At 43.0% G+C, this 14532-nt stretch overlaps 1 protein-coding gene across 2 annotated transcripts in view; it reads left to right on the top strand.

Moving 5' to 3' along the window:
• Positions 1–216: 216 nt before the first annotated feature.
• Positions 217–14532, top strand: part of PHAF1 (phagophore assembly factor 1) — a 271043-nt gene continuing 256727 nt past the window's right edge. Inside the window, exon 1 of one of the 2 annotated variants that reach the window (XM_086947677.1) lies at positions 217–548. In XM_086947677.1, the coding sequence (XP_086803803.1) occupies positions 485–548 (64 nt within the window). In that variant the 5' untranslated portion in view covers positions 217–484. The remainder of the gene's footprint in view (positions 549–14532) is intronic. The other variant, XM_086947678.1, reaches the window with a different exon arrangement.

Below are 14532 nucleotides of genomic sequence, written 5' to 3'. Positions count from 1 at the left end.
AGATGATTTTTTGCCTGGACTGGATCAAGGTGCCTCAGCATGATACAGCCTTGTTTAATCTCACTGTAGATTGTGCGCGATCGTGGAAATAAACTTTATTATTTAGCTTGTGCTTTTCGTTATGTAGGTTGGACTTGCTTCGGGTTCTTTTTGTTGGTCACGTACCCCCTGTCAGTTTTGCCAGACTATTATGCTTGTTTTTTATCCTCCTGGAGCTCCTCCCTGTGCTTGCTTGGCGTTGACTTACGGCCGCTGCAAAGCTCCGTATTTACACCGGGAGCGGAGACCGGAGAGGAGCAGCGGGGTGCGAGACAAGAGGTGCGTTTGACGCACCGGACACCTGCCCTTTACTCCACGTTGATGTCCCCAGCAGCTACCGTGGATTTTGTCCATCCTGCATACCTTTTATCTCCCAAGCACAACCCCAGCTGCAGAAATACGGTGACCAACAGTTCCTCCGGGGGCCCTTCCTGTGGACGAGCCAATGCTAGACCTGGAAGTGGTGCCCGAGCGCTCTCTGGGAAACGAACAATGGGAGTTCACTTTAGGTAAAGCCCATTCTGCGCTACCTGCATAACCAATATAATCAGAGCGTTATTTTACATCTATTATATCCCATTTTAGTTTTGGGGCACTTCCTGCAATAGCTTAGTGCATTATTTCCTGATTGTTTACGTCGATTGCATTTTTTCTGATTTTATTTTTAAACAGGTGTTTCTGATTTGCTCACATCTATCATTTTTATTTTGAAATAGCTGTCGTTCCGACACTCATAATAAACATTGCATGTTGTCAATCTGACCCTATGCTTGGCTGGACATCCTGCTGCTTTAGTTTCAGTGCCAAGACTGTTCCTTGTCTTGCATCAGTGAGTTGCCTCGGCCAGATTCCAAATTGTGAGGACATTAAGCCTATTTGAGAGTTGCAACATCTTTGTTGTTTTCGTGTGTGTATGTGTTTTTTTTTTAAATAAAGTAAAATGAAGATGTGGATGCTGGGCTTATCCGTAGAAGACCTGTCTGTCAAAGGGCTCTCTGTACAAGGGTTCATGGCAGACTGTCCTTCACCTTGTTGGTTCTCTGTATTCGAGAGCCGGCACCGCTGGAATCATAGTTGTATATAGATAGGTCCCATAATACTTATAACTCTAGGTAGATTACTCGTGTTACATGTTCGTTACAACACTTGACCGTACTTCTACCAAATGTACATTATTCGTTGTTGTATTCTAAACCAGGTTCTTACTCTTCATATCGTTTTCGGAATCAGTACACGTGGGTGTGTTTTGTAAATATAAATGTTACTGACTACCAAAAATTAAATGTGAACATGTTACCTTCACGTGTGTTTGATGTCTGCTGATCACACCGTGCATATGTTAAGTATAGGGGTTTTCCAGATAAGCTTTAAACTCTTGGGTATATCTCTTTGTCTATGAATATTTAAGAACAGCATATATTATGAGAACGCGAAATAATGAGATCCTGGTGTCTACATTAGTTTTTCTACTGGCGGATGTGGCATAAGGCCTTGTGCATGCAGGGACAAATGGATGCATTTGCGTAAAAAAAAAAAAAAAAAAAAAAAAAAATTCCTGCGGTTTTGATTTCCTTAGTAACGTCTTTTGTGGGAACCAAATACATTACGACTAGCCGAGTGTTTTTGCTGAACGTCTGGTGACTTGGCTGAATATGGAGTTGAAATTGGGTAGGACCATTCTCTGGCTTTTCTACTGGAGTTGCCTTACAACCTGGTCTTTTGTGGATCTGGCTATTATTGAAGCTCTCGTGGCTATTGCTGTCTTTCAAAGAGCAATTAAAGTGCTTTTCGACCCAGTATACTTGGCCTTCCGTTGTGTCATGATTTCCACTTTCTTAATATGCTTACAGTGCGCAATCAAATATGGCCATAATCCATGGTTATTGAATATTACTGGCGTGATGTACTCTGATCCTTGACTCAGCCCAAGGGCAGCAAGGTTCTTGCAGAGTGCAGTATCCAGACAGTACCCTTGCAGGAAGTTGAAATCCCCTCTGGAAACGTTTTATTGTGTTTCGTATAACATATGTAACTTGGAGTAAAACAGTTCTTTCAATAGATTGTAAAGAATCTCAAACATTTTTTATTTGGAGCTGCCTGTCAATTCAATTAAAGTCATTTTGGCATGTATATATTGTGATCAGTATTCCGTCCATCATTGTAAAGAAGGTATGAGACTAATACATTTGAACCCGTTTAGTCCACTTCATTTGAAGGATATGGACTTCAAGTATTATTAGGCAATAAAATATACTGTTTCGATCACACTGCAGTGTGCCAGCTGTACATGAAAATGGAACAGCCCCAGGTACGATGGCCATGGATTGAGGGCTGGACCCACCAGTTTTTATTTTAATTTTAAGTCTGTAGGAAGCGCAATGAACCAGTAAACGTAATTTCTGAAGCAGGCATATCTAGGTGGCTACATTGTTAACCACGTGAGGGTTGTTTATCTTTTGACTAATGGTGATGCCCAGAGCACGACCTTTTTCTTTAACATATTTGTCCTAACAAAATCCTATCATGTAACAAGCTTTGGGAGTGACCAGGGTATGAATTGTACTATACCGACAATGTTCAACAAGCAAAATACATTTTAGAAGACAGCGGAATATACATGTGTAACCAGATATAATGATATGTAGAGATCTCTTAATTGGAATTGATAAAATGGTTTGGTCTGAATTATGTATGGTATTTTTTGATCACAGTTAATTATGCTGTAGTTATAGTTCACATTACAGTATAGGCAAAAATGTTTTCTAATGTATTCATAGTGCAGGAGAAAAATATGTGCTGATGGCAAGTTTGGTAACGCAGAGGTGCCTTCTAAAGAGGGCAAGGAATTTCTCCCTTGGAAAACATGGATACCCTGAGGATCAGTATTCCCCTTGTGCGAAACTCTGCCATAAAGTGCTCGAGATGGATACATTTAGCGGGGGTGTTGTTTGTGAAGAGCTTCCAAATGTTTCCGTCATTTTGGGCACTTTTTTGTGCGAACATATCATAAGGTTTACAAAATGAGTGTGAGAATACATTCAGCACTGCTGTTGTATCACACCCTTTGTAATCCTGATTTGGCTGTAAACCTAAGATTACCTAAATTATTGCATCGATGGCCTAAACATTTTGCTGTTTTTGTTTAATGACAATAATTGCTTACATAATGCATACAGTAATTGGACATTATTTTAAGTAATAAGTACCATCCTTTTTCAGGAGGGGTATTGTGCTGATGACCACTACTTCATAAAACGTTTTAATTTTAATGAAACTAATATATTTTTCATTTTAATTTTGAGGCCTCCACCTCTGTGTTTGTGGATTATCCTTTAAGTAGATATTCCGATAAGCTGGCATGTATTGTGTCTCTTGGACCTATGCAGAGTCTAAATCACAACAGGAGCTTTCCAAAGAGTGGATGATTTACAGGTGTCCCCCTATCTAGAGTCTTGGGGCCTCCATGCCCTGTAGTGGCAGAACCAGCATGGATGTACAACGGTTCATTGTCTAGAGTTAATAAAAACTTGACATTCCCTACAAATAAAAAGATGAGGATACTTGGGGCACCAACCTCTTATAAACAAAAGTAAGTAAAGTCTCATCAGCAGTTCAAACAATTGCCCAGCCTCATAATGGAATGGACACCAACCAAAAAATAACTTCAGCATATACAATTTAAGGGCTCGCATTCAGTCTTTCAAAGACAAGAGCATTAAAATCTTGTAAGACCAAAGATGGATTCGTTGAATGTCCTTTTTTTCTTATATTTTGTTTTCTTGATCCAGTCATTAAAATCTCTTTAAGAGCCAATAGGATCCCTAAAACAGTAAACTATACGTCTTATAAAAAAAAAGTGATGGCTGCCAGCAGGCAGTGGTAGAAGAAACATAGAGTCTCAAAATAAAATGCACCTTCAGGATCTCCAGAATTTTGAAATCTGTTTGAAAACGAGAATCTGTGATTTAGGGGCTTATGGAGTGATTGTCTATACGTTGTGCAAAGCGTACAGATTGCTAGTCTATGCCACTGCTGGAGAGCTAATGCTCTTTTTAGTTTCCTGATAGTCAGTATCTTGTGCTATAACTGAGGAAGTATCATCAAGGCCAAAGTTGTGGGAAAGTACCATTGGGGGGAGCTGCGGACATGGAAACCAGAATGTTGGGACCATGGGAAAACTTGAGGAAGCCAGGAGTCCACTCCCTGTGCTCTTGTGTTGAATACTGAAGTTCATGGTGAAAGAAAAGGAGACCAAAAACAACCCCTTTCACCAAGGAAACAAGAAGCATTCAAACCTAAACTTCAAATTTCCTCCCCATGAGACTGCAAAGAGGCAGAAGGTGGTTTTCTGTGGAGAGAACAATGCCCATCGGTTGAATCTTGGGACTCCTTACTGGCCTGTTTGGGGAATTCAGTTCTCCTTCAAAATATATAATTTTTTTCATCGTGAAGTGACAAGTGAGAGGTTTGCACCCTTGCCTGCGAAGTTTCCCACTTAAAATGCATTCATTGTTGCATTGGCTTCAATGGGGAAAAATTCTATTTTATTCTTGATTTTATCGCACGTCTGTGCTGATAAGATGGGTGATGTGACAGTAGGTCGGTGGAGGTTGTGGAGTTGATGCAAAGGATGAAAATGGTTGTCATATGAAATAGTATAGGAAGGCGATGGTGAATGTAAATGAATATGGCTAGGGCGGGAGAGTGGAGACCTGGATGGTGGATCTGGACTATAGATTGATCTGGGTGTTACTTAGAGAGCAGACTGCAAATTAATGCATCAAAAATAAATGAATGATTTTTGTTTTGTCAGCTATCTATAACATGGTTTTACTTTTATTCATTCTTTTTGTATAATTTTTCCACTCATTTGTAATTGGTAGATCCTTAAAATTGGAATTCTGGCCTGGATAGGTAGTCTTGTGCAAAATAAAGCTCACCTGAGGAATGATCCCAAGGTTGAGAACATTCTGCTGAAGGAGATATCCTGGGCTCTATTTATACTTGTAATGTATGCCCCTTTAGAGAGTGTGTGTGAAGTTTGGTCACTAGGACAGTGTTGTGGCTAGCATCCGAGATTATCCATAACTTCCTGACAATGATGCCTGTCTTGAGAAGAATCGTCCCTTCCCGCTGGGAGATTGAAAGGACTGGATTTCCTTTCAGATGGGCCTCCAGCTACTGCCATTCGGAAGACTGATCTCTCCTGGGCATCCAGAGGCCTCGTGCATGTAGCTTTCCCAGAGTCATCCCTAGTATTTCGTCCTGGCATTTGTGGCTGGGACAGAAGCCTTTGGATAAGGCTAGCCACAGACCTAGTGATAACCGGCCACAATGTAGCTACCGTCTCCGGTTCTGTGTAATCTGGTTAAATGGTCGTAATTTATGAAGTTGTGGATTAGCACTTTATACTGCCGAAGAGTTTAACAACATTCCCTTCCTCATGGCTCCAGATATATAGTAGGCCATATTCTTATAGGCTTGAAACCACATACAAGCTGCATTCTCCCTAATGTACGGTCATAAGGAAGGTTTTCTTAAGGCCATTCTCCATCTGAAAAATGAGTGAACTGCACACCTCAAATCTGAATCTCTCCTCCTCCTCCTCTCTTTTTGTGTATGTGGACATTTAGGACTGTGCGTTGCCTTGGGCTGCTAATGAGCAATTCATTAGCTAAGGTCTTCTTGATCGTTATAGAACTTGCAAAAACTAGAAGTCAGGCTGAAATCTGTTGTATTGCCACCATCAACAGAGACTCTAATTTTGCTGGTGATCATTTGTTTTTTCTTTGATAAATTCCAATCTGAAACTTTACCTGCTCTCTCAGAAAGTTAAGAGGTGCACCGATGAACTGTGAAAATGTTGACCTAAATGGTCAGTCTTTGAAATATAGCGTAAATGTATCCAGTTTTGGAAAAAGGCTACTAAAACAGACATGACTACTGAAACTGGTTTCAGAAAGTGCACAGCAGCTGGTAGTGCATCTGCCATAGAACTGATGCAGTGGCAGAAACCACTGAAAGAACAGGTACGACTATTGTAGGCCAAACAGATGTTTGCAGCAAAATTTGAGCTTCTTGATGCTAGCTAGCGGGCAAAAGAGTTGTGTGAGTGGATGCAAGAGTGTTGTTCTCTCCTCCATGCACCCATATATTCTTCTGCAAACGAGCAACACATGATAGGCGTAGTAAACCTGATTACAACTTTAGGCATAAAGAATGTATGTCACGTTTGATTCTGATTTTATCTGGTTGATGTAATTTGTCCTGTGCCTATCTGCATTCTACAATCGTTATATTATACATCCAAAACGAAAGAGCTAACTGAAAACCTCAATCACCCAAATACTAATCATAGTTGATGACTTGTTTTCAGGGAAGATTCATCCCTGCGTATATACTGTAATGCCAAACAAACTCTGACCATTTCTGTAGCGCCATTCCTGGCAGGTGGCAAATATCTGTTTTTAAACCCCTCAAATTCAGTGAAAACTTTTCTTAAAGGATCTGGATATCCTGAGTTTGCCAGTTTATTCCCACTTTGGGGTTTGGTAGGGCTATTCATATTAATTTATGGGACATGTTTAATTCTAGCACCGGTATCTTCCTGTGGAGTTAATGGGAAACTTTGAATTGGGGCAACACCAAATCTAGGCTACTAGGAGACCATCAACTGCATTCTTAGCAAATCAGAAATGTGGTGGGTGAACTACTTAAATCAATCTGAGCCTTTGATAATTATTTGTCTGCATTCCAGTCTGTCATGATTTTGGCCTGGAGGGGACATGGCTTGGGAGTTCAGGCCGGACTGTTTCTATTGCACCAAGAATTATTTTATATAGTTGGTGTTTGGCCAGAGTGGCATAGGTAGTAAAAAATTATCAATTAGAATTCAGTACCATGTTATTATCAGTGGCCGAGATTAGCTCATATTTTTTATTTTTCTAACTGAGAAACCTTCTACCACCTTTACAAAAAAAGATTGATTAATTGATTCTGTTCACTCAAGCTCAAAGATGCAGGTGTCCAGGAACTCTCTTTGAAGGTTTTTTCTCTTGGCTCTCAGTTCAAGTGTCTGAGTCTTTTTATACATCATGAAAGCTAATCCATGCTATTCTATGGACCATGTTTCCTTCAAAGATGTTTGTCCTGTAGTAGCCGTCCTTATGCTTCCTCACCAATACTTGCTGTTTGGCTGGAGAGCTCATTGCTGTCTTTTCCCCCAGCGCCTTGAGACCCTTCCGGGTGAGTAGTTTGCGCTATACAAGCTGATTGATTGATTATGGAGCCCATGGCACTGACTAGGGGGTGGATGAAAGGTCTGACTTCTGTTTCCCAAGTCAGACTTTAGGGCCCAAAGTTCTCTTCTCCTGCATCTTCGGAGTCTTACTGGCAGATTGGATGGTATTGTTGAACAGAGCAGTGTTCTTTGCCTTGTCCATTCAAGGCGATCGTGTGACTACAGGAGCAGGCACCTTGCATGTCATCGCCCTCTAGGTACGTAAGCTACACACAAGGTGGCATTTCAAGCTCTTGATTACATCGCGTTTCTCTGCGTTGTGGAATCATTTACCAGTAGACCAGCGTGTTACTGGGAGCATTGATACAAACAACCTTTAGTAGACCCCACAGATAAAGATGGAAGAGATCTTCCTGTGATATTCTTCTTCTTTTCCATGTAGCTTAAGAAACGCCCCTATGCCTTCCTCTAACCTATGTGGTGTACAACCATTCAGCTGTTTACACTCCTCCATACTTGGTGGTCCTCATGCCTTCAGCATGGGCCCACCAGCTGGAGACTCTGTTTGCGTTTACTCACCCACGAGTGGAAGCAGGGCCGTTTTAAGACTAAAAGAGAGTATTTGTCCATGATCCCTAAGCCTCACATTCCATTTTCTGGCAGACTTGTTTATGGTCATCTCAGCCTTTCAAACTCCTACCAAGCTTTGTTTGGCGCATTCTGAATACAAAGCTAAATAAATCATGGTCTTGGTTTAATAAAGGCTTCCCTCTCCGTGCCAGCGTTATTTTTCATGTTTCTTGTCAGATTACCTCTGAGAGGGATGGGAGGGGGAGGAAAAAAAGCACAGGTGTACACAAAACCTGTGCCCGACTTTATGTACACGAAACAACAGTAGGCCATCTATATCCTTACGAGGCTAACAGCGTTAGTCATTGAATACGTAATCACTCCCACGACTGGAAAAACATGTTTTTGCCCTTCCAGTTCTAGCTCATTGGCCTGGTACAGAAAAATAAGTATACCTGTGTGTATGCATTGTCTTTAGGTAGCTGCCTCGCCCATCGTGTTTTTTTAGCCATTGCTTGTGGGTAGGGGTTCTGGAAAGATCTTGACGCAACATTGTACCAAGTTACCAATTTCTGGCGGTCCTGTATACAACTTACAAAGTCGCATGAATTGATTGAGGGGTGTCTTACACCCTTAAATACACTTCCATATTTTGTATACACTGCAAGCTAGGCAATAGCAGCATGAAAACAGGCATTTTCTGTTCAAACAAAAGATGAAAACAAAATATTAATCATTTAATGATGAATCTTAACTTCCATTGCTTTCTTGAAAAAACCACATTTTTTCTAGTTAAAGGCTTCAAATAAGCCGACATTAATTAACAGAATTTGAAACTAAAAGCGTTATGAAAGGCTCTTAATGTAAAACATCTCTTGTAGTAACCAAACGTTACACTAATCTACTGTATGAAGTATAAAGGGATCACTCATTTTTTCCCCTGCTTCCTAAAGTGTGTATATTTAAGGACTAAAGAAAGACTAACATCTAAAATAAAGACGATAGAGTAGATGTGCAGTCACATGATTTTTGGCTTCGTTTCCTTTTTACCAAAAATAATTCAGTTTAGGTTAAGACTGTGGCTTGTGCAAGAGTTGTTGATGGTAGTTTTCTAGTTATTATACTATGTTGCTGAGCGTACTTGGTGCTATATAGATGTTATTAAAGAGCTCTTAGACACTATTATCACCACTCTCCCGATTGACTGTGGTTACATTCTCCGGAAAGAGTTTGCATGTTTCATTGTTACTGCAAAATATGTTTATGATGATTCTTTTGCTTCCGTTCTAAGACTAGGCATGTTGTGTGCCACTCTTTTACCCCCATACTGGCCCTACCATACTTCACCATTGGCCTTGTGTGAGTTGCATAAATACTTATAAAACTAAATAGACCGAAAACAGTTGTATTAATGGCTGCGGGCTGTTTTCTCCTATTCTCAGCTGGTCTCTCTTGTTTTCTTCTTATTCAGCTGTCCTGTTGGGTAACTCCCAAAAGTGACAGAGATCTTACTCATAGCCACGTGGTGTACAAATATCAAGTGACGGCCTCTTGCATCACCTTGCAACTTTGTGGTGTTTGCTTGACAGGAAGGCACCTCCCTCTCTTGATGGGGTGACTGTCCAAAAGGAGCATTTTTGGTGGGTTACTTCCTGCCACATGCTTGGTTTATTTGAGTTGCGTTGCGTGCTTTCCAGTCTGAACCATTTCTGAAACACTGGCCTTCAGCAGGAAAGGGTTCTGATCTCTAACTTAGTTCTCCTCTGATGATGAGGGGCAGCACAGACCATTATTCTGAACTAAAGCAAATTGCATTAAAGTTAATTTGTAATTTTAATGAGCAGAGTGGTGGGTTTTAAATATCAGAACTAACTTTTCTTGACAATTGTGAGGCATTTGCTTGAGGTCTTGAACTAGTTGGTTGTTAAGAGGCTGGATGGGTACTGTCCTTCATTACTGTTGCCCCAGGGCAGCAACACTAATATACTCCAATTGGGTAAGCAAGTTTATTTCATTTGGGCACCTATGTCTCTTCTGGTAGCGATGGTCAGCAAACTAGACTTCCACATGGAGGCTGGTGGAGAATCTGGCCTCCATTGCGAGTTGTCTGTTAAATGGTGAGATATTTAACGGAGCGGATAAAATCCAACTCCACCAAATCAGAGTTTAACGCAATGCGATACATTTCCCGTGGTTATGATTTTATGGGGGCAATGCAGATTTCCAAAAACTCGCATCTTCTGTTGGGTACTGAACATTTTTCCACCAATCTATTTTGGTAGGTTTGACCTGTTGATATTTATTGCAAAACGCATAATTGTGACTTGCGTTGCAAGGAATTACTGCACACATTACATTTAACCGGGCTGCTCGTAATTAATGTCCTTGATTCATTATGACACATTAGATATCACATGATAACATCTATGCCACTTGGTGCTTTAGCCTTGAAGAAGTAGCTGGAAGGTAAATGGAGCAGTTTACCGTAGGATAACCAAGAAATAATTGACAGCGATAGCTTCTTGTTTGGCTGTGAGACAACCCCTAAGCATTGTAACTTGTTAGCACTAGGTGCTAGATTTCTCACGTCATTCTGTGTATTGATATATTTATGTTGCACAAACCTAGCTGGGAGCACGGAGATATGATTGTGCATCAGTTACAATGCGGCAGTGTCTTCTACAGTGTTGTTTCTATCGTGTAGAAATATAATATTTTCTGAAGAAGCGGGTCTTCAGAACCTTTATTAAATTGCAGGAGGGTTGTGGTAGTTGTCCTGGTTTCTTGTGTGGCTATCCACCTGGAGTTACGTTTGCAGGAGTGCTTTTTCGGGTGCCCTAGTTTGATATGCATCTGGTATTGATGATGAGCTGGGTTGGAGGAGAATCCATTGCAGTTCCTTCAGGGTTGGAAGGATATGGTTGAACTCCTTTACATTTTAAATTAGATGTGCTGCAGTGTGTGAAGTGCATTTGAGGGAGGCTGACTGCTGTTAGTCCTTTTCTGTCGGGGCAGATTCCGCTTCATTCAAGAGGAAGAACTGGTACCAGGTTTGGTGCTGTATTCTTTGAAGTACAAATGGCAAGGAGTTTCTAGGATTGTAAGGGCGAGGTGAACCACTGCAGGACTGTGTTTGAGACACTCAGGTGGGTTTTGGCATTGTGCATCACTGCATGGTAGTGTGCTATGTTGAAAACTGCTGAGCGTTTGAGTGGGATGCAAGGGATGATTCTTGCTGGTGCCCAGGAGGGCATCCTTTATCACTTGGAGGGGAGCTGTCTCTGTGCTAAAGCAAACGAAAGGCAACTGTGATTTTCTATAAATCCTAGTTTACACTGCCATTTGCTTCAGTTTCTTATGAAAGAAAGCCTTCATAGGTTTGGCAGAGGAGAGAGGAGAAAAGGAATAAAAGATTAGGACTGTGAGAAAGTTTACTCGCCAGTGAGCATATGGTAGCTGAGTTATCAATACACTCATGGATGGTTTTCATGGAGGGTTCAGTCTTTCCCGGTCCAGACTGAGTGCACTACTCTCTCAATCAAAGAAGCATAGATATGGGCCAGCAGGATATGAAAGCTGCTGGACTGAACTATCAAATTACCCCTCTTAATTTCCTGATGGTCCTTGTGAGTTGACGGCAGATCACACAGGCAGGTCACATGCGGCTAATGCAGCTGCTGTTTGATCACCTCCTCCTTAGGCTGCTGCCTTCATGCGTTAACACCTGCCAATGGCCCAACCTACAACTCCCCCTGTTTTTTCATGGTTTGCACTCTGTCTTGGTACTGATCTTACAAAGGAAGCTAATAACTGAAGCCACTGTCACAAGCTTTAGAGCTAGAGAGCTGCTGTGCCTGCTTACAACTGTGGCGCCAGTAGTCCATATTCCTTCACAGTGTAACAATTCATAATGTACCGGCTGCTGGGGATTTCCAGGACTCTGCTGTGAATACTCTCCTGATAAATGTACAAGAGTTTACAAACTACACCCATTCTCCTCGTAAGCCCATTCTTCTGAAAAAGACCAAGATAAGTCTGCCTAATTAAGCCCTGTCCTATCAAAGCAACCTTAGGCCATGATCTATGTGACGTCTTTGGGTAGTCCTTTTTCCTAGCCAATCGGAAACACATCTGTCTTTCACTTAGCTCTGCACTCCCTTGGCGCGGGCCTCATAATGTATGTTTAGTAGCAAAACTGGTGTCAAGTGTATAGAAACGTCAAACTCCCTGTTCATTTTCGCTTCTGCTATCTGTCCTTGTGGCACATGAAGAAATTGACAATCCGTGTATTGATGACCAGGTAAAGGGCAGCTTTGGCTAATCCTTTTTGTGGATGACTGTTCTACCTTCAGTGCAAATTCAGTTTTGTCTGTTTTTATACCTTAAAATGTTGTTACCACCGCCTGCTTGACTTGTACCAGAGCAAGTTTCCTGCCTGGATACACAAGCGGGGTGGTGGGGCTCACCCAGGCACTGCTACTGAAACTCATTCAGTTGTGTGTGACTTGAGGCAAATGATCAGACTGCCTTGCCCGCTGCAGTTCACATTGTGATTTTTTATTTTTTTACGCTGAACTTATTTTGCTCGTCTGATTTAGGGGTGCAAAACGAACTATCCGAGTTTTCCTCAAAGACTTTTTGATGTAAAAACAAAGAAAAGTATTGGAACTGAAATGTGGTATTGAGACAATACACCCGAACTAGAGGGATAGCGTCAAGAAACTGTATAGTGTATGTTGCGCTTTATAAATGCCTTTCACATCACATCACATCTGCCAAAATTAAACGTGCGTTCGTAGCATCTTTGCAGGAGTTGGTGTTTTGTATTTGTACAACACAGTATTGTACCAGTAAACCTTAATGAATACAAATTGTTTAATTGTAAATCAAAGAAGCTAGACCAATATGGAAGAATAAACTGTGAACTTTGACAATATTCTACAGGCGTCTCACTCCTGCATTCATCAGCAAACTGGCTTACTTAATACCTTCTTAGAAGGCAAAAGTAATATTCATTATTTATGTTACTGTCCACTTCTACATTTAAAGAATCTCGACCGCTAGGTTGTACATTTCAGTAACGCCTCTCGCTTTATGGAACCAGCTCCCACTTTTTGGTCTCGCCTGAGACAGTTCATGTGCCTGTCTCTTAGGGGACCCATTGGGCTAGGAAGCTGCCCGTTAATTACCATTGGTTGACTTCATTGTCACTCACTTGTTTGCTTCTTATTGGCCAGATGTTGTAAACATTGTTCATCTTCTTGTGTTTGTCCCTACCCTGGAGCATGGATGCATTACTTGTGTCCTTCAACTGCTCATTTATTATTTTTAGGCTCTACTTTTTTCTTTGTATTTAAGCACTCTACCAAGTGCATTGCTTTCTTACCTCTTGCCCTCATGTACTTTTCCTCTTCTGGTTCCTCCTTACACTGACACTCCACTGTCTTTCATGTTGCCCCGCCCACTCTGTGTTGCCCCTCCCACCTGCTCTCTCCCCTCCCACCTGCTCTCTCTGTATGTGTTGCCTCTTTCACCTGCCCTCTCTCTGTATTTGTTGCCTTTCGCACCTGTTGTATGTCGCCCCTCCCAGCCACCCTATCTCTGTGTACTTGTCGCCCTTTCTCAGTTGCCCCTCCCACTGGCCCTCTCTCGGTTGCCCCTCCCACCCTTTCTCTTGGTTGTCTGTGTTGACCCTCCCACCCGCCCTCTCTCTCTCCGTTGTCTGTAGTGCCCTTCCCACCCTCCCTCTCTCTTGGTTGTCTGTGGTGCCACTCCCCCTCCCACCCGCCCTTTCTCTCGGTTGTCTGTGGTGCCTCTCCCATCCGCCCTCTGTCCATTGTCTGTGGTGCCCCTCCCACTCTCCCTCTCTTGCTTGCCCCTCCCACTTTCCCTCTCTTGCTTTCTCCTCCCACTCGCCCTCTTTCGCTTGCACCTCCCATTCGCCCCCTCTCTCGCTTGCGCCTCCCACTCGCCCTCTCTCTTGCTTGCACCTCCCTTTCGCCCTCTCTCGCTTGCACCTCCCTTTCGCCCTCTCTCGCTTGCACCTCCCTTTCGCCCTCTCTCGCTTGCACCTCCCTTTCGCCCTCTCTCGCTTGCACCTCCCTTTCGCCCTCTCTCGCTTGCACCTCCCTTTCGCCCTCTCTCGCTTGCACCTCCCTTTCGCCCTCTCTCGCTTGCACCTCCCTTTCGCCCTCTCTCGCTTGCACCTCCCTTTCGCCCTCTCTCGCTTGCACCTCCCTTTCGCCCTCTCTTGCTTGCACCTCCCTTTCGCCCTCTCTTGCTTGCACCTCCCTTTCGCCCTCTCTTGCTTGCACCTCCCTTTCGCCCTCTCTTGCTTGCACCTCCCACTCGCCCTCTCTTGCTTGCACCTCCCTTTCGCCCTCTCTTGCTTGCACCTCCCTTTCGCCCTCTCTCTCGCACCTCCTTTTCGCCCCTCTCTCTCGCTTGACCCACCCACTCGCCCTCTCTCGCTTGACCCACCCACTCGCCCTCTCTCTCGCTTGACCCACCCACTCGCCCTCTCTCGCTTGACCCACCCACTCGCCCTCTCTCTCGCTTGACCCTCCCACTCGCCCTCTCTCTCGCTTGACCCTCCCACTCACCCTCTCTCTCGCTTGACCCTCCCACTCGCCCTCTCTCTCGCTTGACCCTCCCACTCGCCCTCTCTCTCGCTTGACCCTCCC

Source organism: Lissotriton vulgaris, chromosome 12 (genome assembly GCF_964263255.1).
Source record: "Lissotriton vulgaris chromosome 12, aLisVul1.2, whole genome shotgun sequence".
Lineage (NCBI taxonomy): Eukaryota > Metazoa > Chordata > Amphibia > Caudata > Salamandridae > Lissotriton > Lissotriton vulgaris.
Note: the sequence above shows the minus strand (reverse complement) of the source record. Positions and strands in the feature narration are given on the sequence as shown.